Here is a 13,845-nt window from a genome sequence, read left to right as displayed (position 1 = left end):
CTTTGGAAGTAAGTGCTGTTCTAACTGGTTCAGGAGTGGAATGATGACATTTTAGCTAGAAAAATGCTGAAAAAAAATCCTGTTTTTCAGAATATTGAAGAAAAGTGAGTGAGTTTACTTGCTAGTCCTTGCTGTCATTGGTAATCCCTTCAGGACACTGGCTCAAGGTGTTACCAAAGCCTCTGGGTGGGAATTCTACATCCCCAGAGTCAGAAGTGCTCTCCAGTAAGCAAACCCATCACCTTGGTCTATAGAGTGGCTCACAGGGCTCCACAGGAGTTACTGAATGATATTTTGCTGGTGAAATAATGTCAGCCAGGGTTGTTAGAAACATTTTGAAGTGATAGCCATCTGTTGTTGTGATGCTAGAAAATTAACTTGTATATTTTTGTTAAGGCACAAACAAGTTGGTGAGGTCTGTAAAAATAGTTGGTATCAAAAGTTTATCTTGTGTCCGTTTTTCATTAAAAATTGATGTCTGCTTTGCAGCTGATTATTTTCAAGGGAACATTTGAAATAACCTTAAAATAGGAATTTTATCTCCATCTTGGCTTGTGAATGGTGATTGCCAGAGTTTTTATTGTTCTGCTTTTATGGTATTTTTAACAGGAGGCTGAGAGTTTGAGCCCCTGTACCCTGAGCAGCCTCAGCTCTCTCCTCACTTCATCATCACTCCCAGCCTCGGATGTGTTCACAGCGTAACAACTCTTGATACCACTACAGCTCTTTAATGCTTTGATTTGACACTGCTGTGAATGATGTGGTTGCTTTGCCTGTGTGATAAGAGTAGATTTAATATCCCTATTCAAATATTACCAGTGTGCCTTTCCAATCAGCTGTCCATTTTTTCCTCATTTTAAAAGTCTTTCCCTTTAAGCGCTGCCAGCTGATTCTGTAGCTGTTCTGGCTGTATTTGGATAGCTGTGTTTCTAAAACCAGTTCTTTTTTGTGATGATGGAAATTTAACCTATATTAATGCCCCTTCATCTGCCATTAATGTGAGAACAGAGTAATCCTGTTCCCACTTTAATCCTGTGAATCTTACCCCTTAAAGTCTTTTCTGTAATGCATAAAGTTTTGTTGGGTTGTTTTGTTGTTTTATCCGTGAGTTTAACAGACAGAAAAAGTTAATACAACAAAACTCTCTGAAGTGATTCCCACCTCAGTAACCTGAGCACTTCTCTTACATCATATCACGCTGTTTGCCCTGATTTGTAGGTTATTTGAGTCGATGGGTTTCCTAAGCCCCCACAGAGGCTTTTCTCCATCGGTATTTTGCTCAAGCAATAAATAAATCTGCTGACGTGGACGTTCTGCCGTGTTTGCTTATTCTTGACCTTTGCTTTTTAGCCATGCAAGGGACAGTTTCAGTCGTGACGTTGTGTAACTGGGTGTTTGTGCATTGACAAGTGGATTTGATTTATATTCTTCAGTTTTGTGCCTGTTGTAGCTGATTGATTGTTCAGAGTAAGATGGGATGTGGGTTTAGTTTCAGGGTTAGTTGTGAAGAAACCCAGGACTCCTACTGCTTTGTTGTCTTCAACCAGGGAGGCAAATGATGATCCGAGGGCTGGAGCACCTCTCCTATGAGGACAGGCTGAAAGAGTTGGGGCTGTTCAGCCTGGAGAAGAGAAGGCTCCGGGGAGATCTTATAGTGGCCTCCCAGTACCTGAAGGGGCTACAAGAAAGCTGGGGAGGGACTTTTCATAAGGGCAGTTAATGACAAAACAAGGGGAAATGGGTTTAAACTGAAAGAGGGGAGGTTGAGATTAGATATTAGGAAGAAGTTCTTCACTGTGAGGGTGGTCAGACACTGGAACAGGTTGCCCAAGGAAGCTGTAGATGCCCCCTCCCTGGAAGTGTTGAAGGCCAGGCTGGATGAGGCTTTGAGCAACCTGGTCTAGTGGAAGGTGTCCCTGCTGCTGGCAGGGGGGGTGGAACTGGATGATCTTTAAGGTCCCTTCCAATCCAAACCATTCTATGATTCTATGAAATAAGGGCTGAAAATATTGAGTTCCAGTGCAAGCAAATGTAATTAGATTATTCTTTCCTTCTCTTTCCATATCACCTTTCTGTGATATGCCTGTTGTGGTGTAGTGAGGAAACTGCTGCCACAAGTGTAATTGCTGTGACAGATTTTAGTCTGGTTCTGACCTGTCTTGACCTACTGTGTGCTGTGCTCCAAGAGTCAGAGCTGCCCTAAAGTCATCTTGTGACCCCCCCAAGGCATCGCTGCAACACGGAAAGGAGTGTGACAGGGCAGCCTGGGCACTTGGCAGTGCAGGTTCTCGAGGATAGTTGGACTCCAGCATCCCCTGATGTTACCAGGGGTTACGTTCTCCAGTAGGAATTAGCTGTCTAAATGCTTCTAACCATGTTGCCCTTTAGTCTTTCAAGAGGTTTTCACACTAGATATTAATTCACTGTGTCAAGCCGGTGCTTTCAGTGTGATTATCCTCACTTCAGATAATGAGGAAATTAAGATGAAAGCTAAGAAATTAATTGCTCGTGGCTACGCAGTGAACCTAACGATGGCTTTATTCTTGCACCTCAAAGCATGGCTTTGGCAGAAGTGGCAGTTTCTCCTCTGTGCTACCTGTCCTCCTGGGCACTTGGGACATGCCAAAGCTCCAGAGAGGTTTTTTCTGGGGTAGGAACAACTAATTTCATCAGTCTGTGCAGTTCATCCTGGCCACTTGCTTCTTTCATGGAGATAATCACAGCAGCCTTATATATTTTTCTTAACCACACCACAAAGCAGGGGGATTTGTGGAGTAGCAGAGCTTCATCCTGGCAGTGAGGAGTGTCCTGCCCATGATGGTTGGCTGATGGTTACAAGGCACAACTAGGGTGTTGGTTATAGTCATCCTGGCTGCTCTCAGCTCGACCTTCTCTTGTTGAATCTAAGCTGAAGGAATTTGGTGGGAAACATGGTGTTCTAGAGGTTTTAAAGGTAAGGTTTGCATTTATGGTTTAAATTGTGACAGCTTGTGAAGGACAGTACAGGAGGTCATGGTCTTTGAATGGCAATTCCAGTGCTTCATGCTAAGTAGTTGTGTCCCATTACAAACCAGACAGGTTCTGTGCAGACAGTAGGGATTTATTTTTATTAGCAGATTTCTCTGGATTCAACTTCACAAAACTTCTTCACCTCTTAATTGCTTCTACTTCAAACCCCAGCAGCTCCCAAGGGTGGCTGGAGCACTGACTGCCCTGACATCCCTCTATTGCCCTCTCAAAATGCCAGTTCTTCCCCCTCGAAAAGTTTATGTGATGATCCCATTTGAAATCTTCAGTGGAACATCCCATACCTCCACCAAAATCTTAAATTTAAGATAAAATTATTTTGACTTCTTGCAAAGATTTCTGTCCATGTAGCATTTTCCAAGGGGAGGATGAAGCCTTTCTGTTGAATCACAAGGTCTGGATGATGTTTTTCATTTCCACACTAATTTTTTTAATGCAGTGTGGGGTCAATGAATTAGTCCATGATACAGTTCCCCAAAACTAAATTGTTTTGGTTTTATTTTTCACCCAGGACTTTGCATTACTTTTGTTACCTATAAATATCTTGCAGTGTTTAATGTGCTGTTCTAACATATCTTAAATGTGTTGTATTTTCTGTTTATTTTAGACTATAAGATTCAGATATGTCCTTCATATTTGACTGGATTTACAGTGGTTTCAGTAGCGTATTACAGTTTTTAGGTAAGTGTTTATTGTTTGGGGGTTTTTCCTTTCTGCTATTCTTGTATAAAATGTCTGTTCACCTCTGTTATCTTCAAACATAGCTGCTGGTTAAATAATAATATTTATTTTGGTGTATATTCAGTGACACTCAAACAAAAGTTTCACTTATCAATACTGAGTATTTCCAGACTCTGCTCTTCACTCAATCTCAGTTAATCCTTTAACCTCTTGAAAAAAAATTACATTTTCTTTCATGAACTTAATAGGTTTGATTTCTCTAATCATACTATGTTTAATCTAGTGTAATTCAGTTGACTTTTGTGGAGTTTCTCCTGATTTTTCTCCTGATTAGACACTGGAACAGGTTGCCCAAGGAAGTTGTAGATGCCCCCTCCCTGGAAGTGTTCAAGGCCAGGTTGGATGAGGCTTTGAGCAACCTGGTCTAGTGGAAGGTGTCCCTGCTGCTGGCAGGGGGGTTGGAACTGGATGAGCTTTAAGGTCCCTTCCAACCCAAACCATTCTATGATTTTTCTCTGCTGTAAAGAACTGAACTCAGTTATTTTAGTTCAATTCTTTTGCACATGAGGATATCACTTGAGAATCCAAATATGAGGAACTGTCTACAAAAAAACCTAGTGCTGGATATTGAAACCCTTACTCATGTTCAGCAGCGTGTTATTCTGTGACTGGTGTCACTGAAATCGGTGTGAAACTTCACTGGCATCTGCTGAAGAGTCTCCAGAAAAGTATTCCCTGGCCAAAAGAGTCTGCAGTCCGTATTGAGCCAAAGGGAAATATTAGCTTGTGCAAAACAGGAGGGGGGAGGGAAAAAAAAATTCACTGGCATCTGCTGAAGAGTCTCCAGAAAGTATTCCCTGGCCAAAAGAGTCTGCAATCCATACTGAGCCAAGGGGAAATATTAGCTTGTGCAAAACAGGAGGGAGGAGGGAAAAAAAATAATAATAAAGCCAACAACCAGAAGGAAAAGGAATGTTAAGACATTTAAAAAAGGAACAGAAGTTGCAGATCACACAGGTAAAAGGCACAATTTACAAGTTTGAAGGATTTTATTGAAGTAGATAAAAAGCATTTGAGATTAAGGAATCATGGCAAGCTGTGCCATCAGCCTTTTATCAGTGGAAAGTTTAAACGTTTTTTGCTGAATGTTAGACCCTTGGCCCACTATTGAAATATTAACCAGTGAAATTTTAACTAAGTTGACTAATCTTTCTTATCTCCTTTTACTCAGCCGAGCACCGATTACTCCACGCTTTCTCATTCCTGTGCATGCAAAGTCTAATTCTGGTGAAAGATAATGAAGCTTAAAGTAGGAAGGGGAATTACTTTCAATGTGTCCCTCTTTTATTCTAGAAGAAACACCTTCTCTTTTCATTCTCATTTACATTTACAGCTGAAGAAGGCTGACTATTAACATTTGCAAAACTCCCTGCAGTTCTCTGTGCTGTCCTGTCAGCAGGCTGATAAAATCACTTTATGAAATACATCCTTGCATATATATACTTTTAGAATGCACAAAGAATCTTTTTATACACATATATATAGATAGATGTAAACTCTGGTCTTGGTGTAGCTAATAGCTGAAGTATTGCTGCTCACTTGTCTTCTGTTTCTATGAAGGACACCTGATTTGGTAGCAAAGGCATGTCCTGGTTGAGAGTAGCAAATATATTATTGTTTTATTATGGTTTAGTAGAATTTTGTTTAACTCATAAGGTAAGTGTAAGCAGGAGTTTCTCCTGTGATATAAGTTAATACATGAAAATGTTTACCCACTCCTTCTTTCTTTGTAAACATTAATACTTTCTCTTCCACTCTGTGAATAGTAAGTGAGAAGGTGAGTTTGGGAAGTAAGAGTTGCATTTGAAAGAACTGTGAGGACGTTCTACAGAACCTGTAGTAATAAGGATCGTTAATGAAATAAGCTGAGGAATATGAAAGGATATTAATTCCTGCAAGTTACAAAATGTGTCCCACTGGAATGTGATCCCAGAGATTAACTTAAAGGCAGGGGGAGAGGTGAGCAAACAGCAGCGGTGTAAAGGTCGGCCAGGCAGAGACACGTATGTCCCTGTAACGCTGCGGCATCAACGGGGCTGTCCGAGCAGCCACCCGTGCAACAGCCTCGCTTAAAACCCCACCAGGTAAAGCACACACGAGGGTAACATGCTAGATAAGAAGAGGGGCCTACAAGAAAGCTGGGGAAGGACTTTTCATAAGGGCAGTTAATGACAGAACAAGGGGAAATGGGTTTAAGCTGGAAGAGGGGAGGTTTAGATTAGATATTAGGAAGAAGTTCTTCACTGTGAGGGTGGTCAGACACTGGAACAGGTTTCCCAAGGAAGTTGTAGATGCCCCCTCCCTGGAAGTGTTGAAGGCCAGGCTGGATGAGGCTTTGAGCAACCTGGTCTAGTGGAAGGTGTCCCTGCTGATGGCAGGGGGGTTGGGACTGGATGAGCTTTAAGGTCCCTCCCAACCCAAACCATTCCATGATTCTATGTTGGTGTGTAGTTTGCAGGAGGAGGTGCAGTTGAGTGTGAGTACTGCAGCGATGGCATCATTGAGTTTTAACACTAGAATCTGATTGTGTACCTCACAAAATGTTTCTGTATCATCATAGCAGTGGTAAAATAAACTTCAGTGTGTTGCAAAGTACATAATACTATGATATACAGTTAAAAAATCCTGGTGATGTAAAGACCTTATCTGATTGTGTACCTCACAAAATGTTTCTGTGTTGTCGTAGTGGTGGTAAAATAAACTTCAGCGTGTTGCAAAGTACCGTAATACTATGATATTATACAGTAAAAAAATCCTGGTGATGTAAAAACCTCCCACATGGCAATATTTGGCTGTATTTTGCAATACTTTATACACAGAAAGAAGAGAGAATTCTGTTAGGGACTTAGCTCAGTTTTGCTTTTGAAGAAGTGTAATTTCAGGATATGTGGATATAAATATTTCCTCACCCTCTGTTGTAAGTGTCCTGCCCTCTTCAGCGCTGGTGAAGGCTGTGGGGTCAGTAGTGGTTCCTAAGGAGATGTGCAGTGTGCAGCATCTTACCACAGCTTCTTGAAGAGGGAATAAAGGAAGATTTTTCTCCTTAAAAAAGGCAAAGCTGAGACTCTCTTACTTCAGTAGTTTTTCAGTACAGAATGTGATTGGTTTTTAAAATGAAATTTGTCTTAAAAAATGTTTTACTTTGAATGTCGATCAGTTTGAAGCAGTGAAAAATAATCCTGGCATGGGATGTAGTGTTGGCAAGTTTAAGAGACTCACCCCTTGATAACCTCAAACTTAAGAAAATATGGTGTTTGTGTTTTACTTCACAGCAACTGTTGCATTTACTGGGGTTACAAGTGGGGGGAGGAAAGGGAAAATGCATTTTTATAAAGATGACAAGGTGAAAATAAAATTTCTTATTCCTGTTCTGAAAATGATATCACATGACAGCAAGCGTGTCAGAGTTATCCTGACAATGCCATTCAGGATATATCCATGAGATTTAGGTGTGAGAATGGGTGGATGTTACTTTCTGTCAAAATAATATAGGAACCAACATAAAAGCATTCATACCTGTACTGATTATGACTGATGACATTGAAACCAGTTTCTCTATAATACACTGATTGAGGTCTGAACTTGCTCTGAGCAAGTTTTTTGTCCTAATTGGAGGTAGCTGAACAAAACACCCTCTGTTCAGGTCCAGGATGGTCCATATTTTAGAGCCTGCTGTTAGTGCTGTACCTGCACACTCCCCTCTCCACCACCCGTGAGCAAAACTGTCCATTTGCTGGGGTAGAGTAAACCACACTGGCAAAATTTACTCCTGATCTACTGTGGTTTTCTTAAGATAATGCATTTACATGAGTGACATGTTCACATTTACATGAGTGACACTTTTACATCAGTTGTGTTCCTCTCCCCATCCCACTAAGCATGTTGTGGTACACGTTGTGCAGCAGGCATGGGAGCAAGTGTCAATGTAGTTTCTACAAGCAGAACACGGATAAAGGGCATCGATCAAGTGTGTGGTGGAGCTTGCCCGGTCTGTATTTTGTGCCATGACTCTTAACACTTCATTCCTGGTAGCAAAATCATCTCTAGTGCTAGAAATTAACTCCTCCTGATTTAACTGATGATTCACTAGGTCCTTCTTTGTTTCAGGACTGTACAAGAAATCAGGCAAACTAGTTTTTCTTGGACTGGACAATGCTGGAAAAACTACACTGCTGCACATGCTCAAAGATGACAGACTGGGACAACACGTCCCCACGTTACACCCCAGTAAGTTAATTTTGCTGGTTCCATAGCTAGAAAGTATTTAAAGGGTTGCAAGAAAAGCAGGATCTGATCATACATCATAAGACCAACAGTGTAACTGGGGAGAAACTAAGCAATTTCTAGGACTGCAATCTGTAGATAGTTCAAGTAATAAACAGAAAAATGTGTATAGGATAGTTCAGTGTGGTATATTTTAAATGAAGAGATGAGTAACAAGCAGAATGATGAAGCTGAGAGTCTAGATTACAGAAGCTGTGGGAAATTGAGGCTTGCACTGTTTGGGAGCAGCTTTTCTGTGCAGCTGGAAAATTAGCATTTCTGTACGCTGTTTTGATTTTGTTGGCTCAGAAGTTGCTGTGTAGTTGTTATCCTGGTGGCTTTGCAGGAGAAAAAGTTCAACACAGGTTGAAAATGTGAATTGGTGAAGTCTAGTAAGGAGGTGAGAAATTGGGAAAGGATGTGAAGAGGAGAAACAACAGTATTGTACATGAAATGCCATCTTTGTGGCAAACCAGATGCCAGAACCAACTGGTGTTTGTGTAATATGTAGGGATAAATAACGTATAAATATTCTCTGCTATTCTTAGCATTGCAGATATTTCACACGTGTTTTAACAACAAAATGCTGTTAACCATTAAACAAACGTGTCATTGATTTGGAGAAAGTGTATTGCTCTGATTTGTTTCTTGAATAACAAAATACTGAAAAGACCCGAGACAGAAAGTAAAATCTACATGCTAGAAGGTGAAACTGTTCTAATGCACTGCATGATCTTCACAGAGAACATAATTTGTGTGTGTTTCTAGCTTCAGAAGAGCTGACAATTGCTGGCATGACTTTCACTACCTTTGATCTGGGTGGACATGCTCAAGGTAAGAGAACACTTCGACTCACTTCACTGAATTGAGTTAGTTGCCTACAGTCCGTTTGTTTCGGATCAGAAATAGGACCAGGCTGCACACTCTCTTTGACAGTACAAAATACATTCACTGCTCTTTTCTCTGTCTCCACCATTTATGACAAATCCAAAAACCAATTTGGCAAGAGCTGCAGTAGAACATCAATTTTTGATGGATCTTTGTATTTTGGAAAGGATTCTGTACTTTGAATTGCTTACATTTAACTTGGAAGCTTTATGCTTCAAACTTACCTTTGTTGATGTAATTCTTGGGGATGGGGAGGGGGAAGTTTTGGTACATCAGTGTGCACGTGGGATAGATAGAGTGGTGATAACAGGAAAGGGAATGATACTTTTGCTCCTTTATTTCAAGTTTTATAAAATGTGAAATCGCATCCTGAAGGCAACGTAATCTAAGACTTAAAAAACACCCTGTTGCTTCTTAATTACTAATATGCATCGCTCTGAATTTTGGGGTAATTCCCTTCTGTTTTTAATTCACCTCTTCCCTGTAGCTCGCAGAGTGTGGAAAAACTATCTGCCTGCAATTAACGGCATTGTGTTCTTGGTGGACTGTGCAGATCATGAAAGATTGCTTGAATCAAAAGAAGAACTTGATGTAAGTTTAAATAAGTTTGTTAAACTTTTATCTTTAAGCTGTAAGAAATCAACTCAAATTCCCAGTATCCAACAGAGCTCTGCTGCCAAGAGCTCTGGTCATGAGTAGTAGCAATTTGACCTACTATATTTTAAATTAATCTCTTGTCTTTTCTCCTTTCCTTTGTAGTCATTAATGACAGATGAAACTATTGCTAATGTGCCTATCCTAATTCTTGGTAACAAGATTGACAGACCTGAAGCTATCAGTGAAGAGAGGTTACGAGAGATGTTTGGTCTGTATGGGCAGACAACAGGAAAGGTAATGCTCCTTTTTTTTTCTTTTTTGGAGGCTTTGTTTTGGTTTTTTTTTTGTTATTAGGGAGTTTCCCTTATTTGTGTGTTGACTCCAGTTCACTTCAGCTCCACAAAATAAATGGATTTAAATTTATAAGCTACTTAATATAGTACCTAATAACTGTCTATGGAATGAGTGAATTGTGGAGTCTCTTTTTTTGTGGGTGTTAGCTGCACCTCCTGGTACAACTTTTTCTGTAATTTTTAATGCCACACGTTTTCAGAGAAAACTTAATTGTACTTAGGTTAATTTTTAGTACTTCAGCTTTCCTGTGCAGTACTTTAAAAGGACAAGTGAGTTTTCAAAGTCTGTAGTTCTAATGAGAAGTGTAAGAGAAAACTGGATAAAGTCTTTCAATAAGTGACTTTTCTCATTTAAAGTGCAGAGTTTAGGACAATTTCTCGCTTAACACATTTACATAAAGCTTAGAAATAGATTTACACGGCTGTAGGAGTTTGAGTTTGTAGGTTGTGAGGGGGGGGAAGTTCCTACTGACATCAGTAGCAGCAAGGCAGATTTATATTATGGATTTTTGTGATACTTCAACTCTTCTTAATTTCAAATAAATACAGCGTACTACTTGTAGGAGACATTTGGATACAGGGCACTAGAAACGTGTTGCCCTTGGAAAGACAACTGACAAAGCTGTCCCAGTGTGGCTTCTCTCCCAGCTCCTGTTAGATGACCAGCACTGTGGCTCTGCTGAGGAGGGCACCTGCTCTTGTAATTCCTCTTTTCCTCCAAGAACATTCACTCAGAGATGCTTCCCTTGAAGTCCAGTGCCAGTCAGAGTTTAGGTTGAGTGGGAGAAAATCTTTACCTTCTTGGTAAAGAAGGTGAAGAGGAGAAGGAGAATTGCACAGGTTAGTTTTGGAACAGGTTTAATGTGCTATAAACAGTTGCTACTGACTTTTATTATTTTTTTTGTATCTTGCCCTGGTTTTTCCAACACTGCACATAGTCTATGAAGTCTGAATACCACTGTGAATCTCCAGTTGAGCCACAGCTTTATCACACTGTGCTGATCTTGGCAGGCAAGCAGCTTGCACTCTTGCTATGGTCAGTCCTACAGTTGGTAGCAAAAGCTCTTTTTATCTGGTTGGAAAGCTGTTAGAAAAGGAGCAGGGAACTGCAACTGAAAACCAAGTATCATCTCACAAATTCTCTGTGCACGTGCTTGCTGTTGCATTCTGGTTTAGTCTACTTCACCCTCTCCAAATGTAGATGCTTGTGAAAATATACTTGGTGTTATTTCTCAGATGGCCCTAATCTTAGTAACATGTACATGTTTTAGATTAATTTATTTTCTAAAATTCCAGTTTCCAACACAAATCAAATAAAGACATTCCATAGAAACAAGTGTCCATGGCAAGCAGCCATCTTTTTATAACAACACTGAAACCTAGAATCCTTTTGTCTCTCTGCAGGGCAGTATACCATTGAAAGAACTGAACGCAAGGCCACTAGAAGTGTTCATGTGCAGCGTGCTAAAGAGACAAGGTTATGGAGAAGGCTTCCGTTGGATGGCACAGTACATTGATTAATGCCAAAATCACATCCCTACGTTCTGTCCCGTGTCTGAATATTAAGTCTGCTCCTTATTTGATCACTCAGTGTACGTAACTTGAATTCATTTGACTGTTTAGGTTATTAAAAAAAAAAAAAATATATACATTTTTAGCTAATTATATCATGTATGCTAAATTGTAAGTGTGAGGATTGAAAAAAATTATTTCAAGCAAGTTTGTAAGTTTAAGTACCACAACCTGTGAGCTTTCTAATCCCATGCAACATTCTTTTGCAGCTTTTAATTTAACAAGTCTCCGGCACCATTTTTGGTCAGAGCAACTTTCCAGTACAGTATGTTTGAATGCACTTTTTAACAGCTAAAAAAAAAAGAAAAAAACTACAAACATGTGAAAAATATTTAATGCTTATGTTAAATTTTTTTATGTACTTTTTTGAAACTGGTTTTATAACTTTAGAGTATATAACCATCTTTCAAGGAATAATAAATAATTAGCTGATGGATAATTGCATGATGCCTTACGGTTTTCAATAATACACTTTCTTATGCAACGTCATGCAATAAATTGAAATCCAGTTTTTGGCAACTTTAATGGAAAATGTTTCATTTTAATGTGTCTTAACTAGTGAGGCTGCCTGGTGATCTGAATATGTGGGATATTTTCCTGAAACACAGAAGGCCACAAAGTAGTTTCACCGTATGTTAGAATAAGGTGGGTTTTTTCAGACTACCAAATTGCATTTGTTTTAGGATTTTGCATTAGTAAAAGAAAAATCTAATCCAATGCCCTTATAACCACCACCTTTAAAAAAAGTACAAATAATGTAAATCAGCTGTGCCAATGTAAATCTTGAACTAATGTCAAAAGTGGTCTTACTCTGCTGGTCTCTTGAATTAAACTCCTGAGGCAACACAAGAAATACAGGTTTTTTCCTGAAGAAATTTAAGAATGCCATTGCACTAGATTTTTCTGTTCCTAATTTGATTAGATTTGGGGTGTGCCAGAAGATTTGCCTGTGAAAATGCTGGGGAGGGGGGGAAAAAATGTTGCCATTGCTGCTTGTGAAAATGTATCAGCCCACACCCAATCGACCAGTTTTATTTTTGGTTGTTTGAACTGGGATGAGATGGGTTGTTTCCTGTGGTTTTGCCCTGAAGCCTCGCCAGTGTGGCAGCTCCTGGCTGCCCAGGTGGCTCATTTCTGGGGTAAAATTTGGTTATTTGGTTATTTTCAGTCCTTGTTTCCAGGCTTCTGACTCGTTTTCCCCATCTTTGAGTGCGTTAGCTCCCTGAGGAGAAAGCAGGTTATTTTTGAAGAAGGAGTGTTGAAGCACACGTGTCTGTCAACGTCTTGTTGATGCTGGCTCAGGCTGCCATGGAGCTGTGGTTGGTGTTTCCACGTGCTGGGCATGTTTAATCTGTCAGACACAGGTAGGGTTTCAGCCCTGGAATCACCATGTCACCACGATGGGTTTGAGTTTCGCTGTGTAGTTTGTTTCCCCCTTGTAAAAGTACAAACTGCTGCAAGTGTTTTTACTGAATCCCTTTTACTCATTGTTGTAAGTCTTCTCCAAAATACTTTTGGCCTTATATTTCCAATATCCATGGCAGCAAACATATTTCTGACTGGTTTGGTTGTGTAAATAACTTGAGCTACTGGGCTTGAATCTCAGATTTAAAGCCTATAGGCTCATAGCAAATAAATGAGACTTATTCCTTGCCCTGATCTGAACTTGTACAATTGAATATTGATGATCAGTTCCCCACAGTCCTAGATGGTACATCTGAGTGAGATGAACAATTCAGAACTTCACTAATGTAATTTTTATTACTGTGCAATCACATGCAAAGCGTTAAGCCTGGTTTGTGCACGGTGAAAAGTTCAGAGTGATGATATTGGATAGCTTTTTCCAAATGACCAACATAAGAGAATTCTGCATTTAAATTAATTAGTGCTCAGCTGTAGAGTAATCTCTGTTGCATAAATCAAAACTGGAGGTAAGGAATAGCCTCTCACCAGCATGTGGACAACGTGAGTCTTTACTACCTACAGTTGTCACATAAGTCAACGGTGTGACTACACACAGTTGTCATGTTTGTTTGTTTGTTTTTTCCTCTCTAGATTTTTCTGATGACGGTTAAAATGCAAAAGAACAACAGCTAAATTGGTAGATGGTGTAAATATTAAAACTATTACTTGCAGTCACACTGTGGTGTTGATGTGGGAGACTTGGGACTGTGTTGCCCTGTGCTTATGGAAATGAAGCTGGAGGTGTTGTGCTGCAGATCACTTCCACAGGCTGAACCATTACATGGGCACTGAGAGGTCCTCTTCACCTGCTCTTCCAACCAACTGTGAATAATATTAGCAGTAAGGAAAGGGATGATAGTATTGAGAATTAAGAGAGGAGAGAGGTGATACTGCTTTAAAAGTGTGTGTTAAGAGTAATTCTTAGTATTATGGAAATACT

At 39.9% G+C, this 13,845-nt stretch overlaps 1 protein-coding gene across 1 annotated transcript; it reads left to right on the top strand.

Moving 5' to 3' along the window:
* The first annotated feature begins 3,633 nt into the window (after positions 1–3,633).
* SAR1B (secretion associated Ras related GTPase 1B) lies at positions 3,634–11,966 on the top strand. The gene is made up of 6 exons (XM_010166443.1): positions 3,634–3,708; positions 7,876–7,995; positions 8,800–8,865; positions 9,407–9,510; positions 9,679–9,810; positions 11,274–11,966. Exons 1-6 carry the CDS (start codon positions 3,651–3,653, stop codon positions 11,388–11,390), a joined length of 597 nt encoding a protein of 198 aa, XP_010164745.1. The 5' UTR covers positions 3,634–3,650; the 3' UTR covers positions 11,391–11,966.
* Positions 11,967–13,845: the final 1,879 nt, after the last annotated feature.

This window comes from Antrostomus carolinensis, unplaced genomic scaffold (assembly GCF_000700745.2).
Source record: "Antrostomus carolinensis isolate BGI_N321 unplaced genomic scaffold, ASM70074v2 scaffold22284, whole genome shotgun sequence".
Taxonomy (NCBI): domain Eukaryota; kingdom Metazoa; phylum Chordata; class Aves; order Caprimulgiformes; family Caprimulgidae; genus Antrostomus; species Antrostomus carolinensis.
The sequence above is the reverse complement of the archived record's forward strand: the minus strand, read 5'-3'. Positions and strand labels throughout refer to the sequence as shown.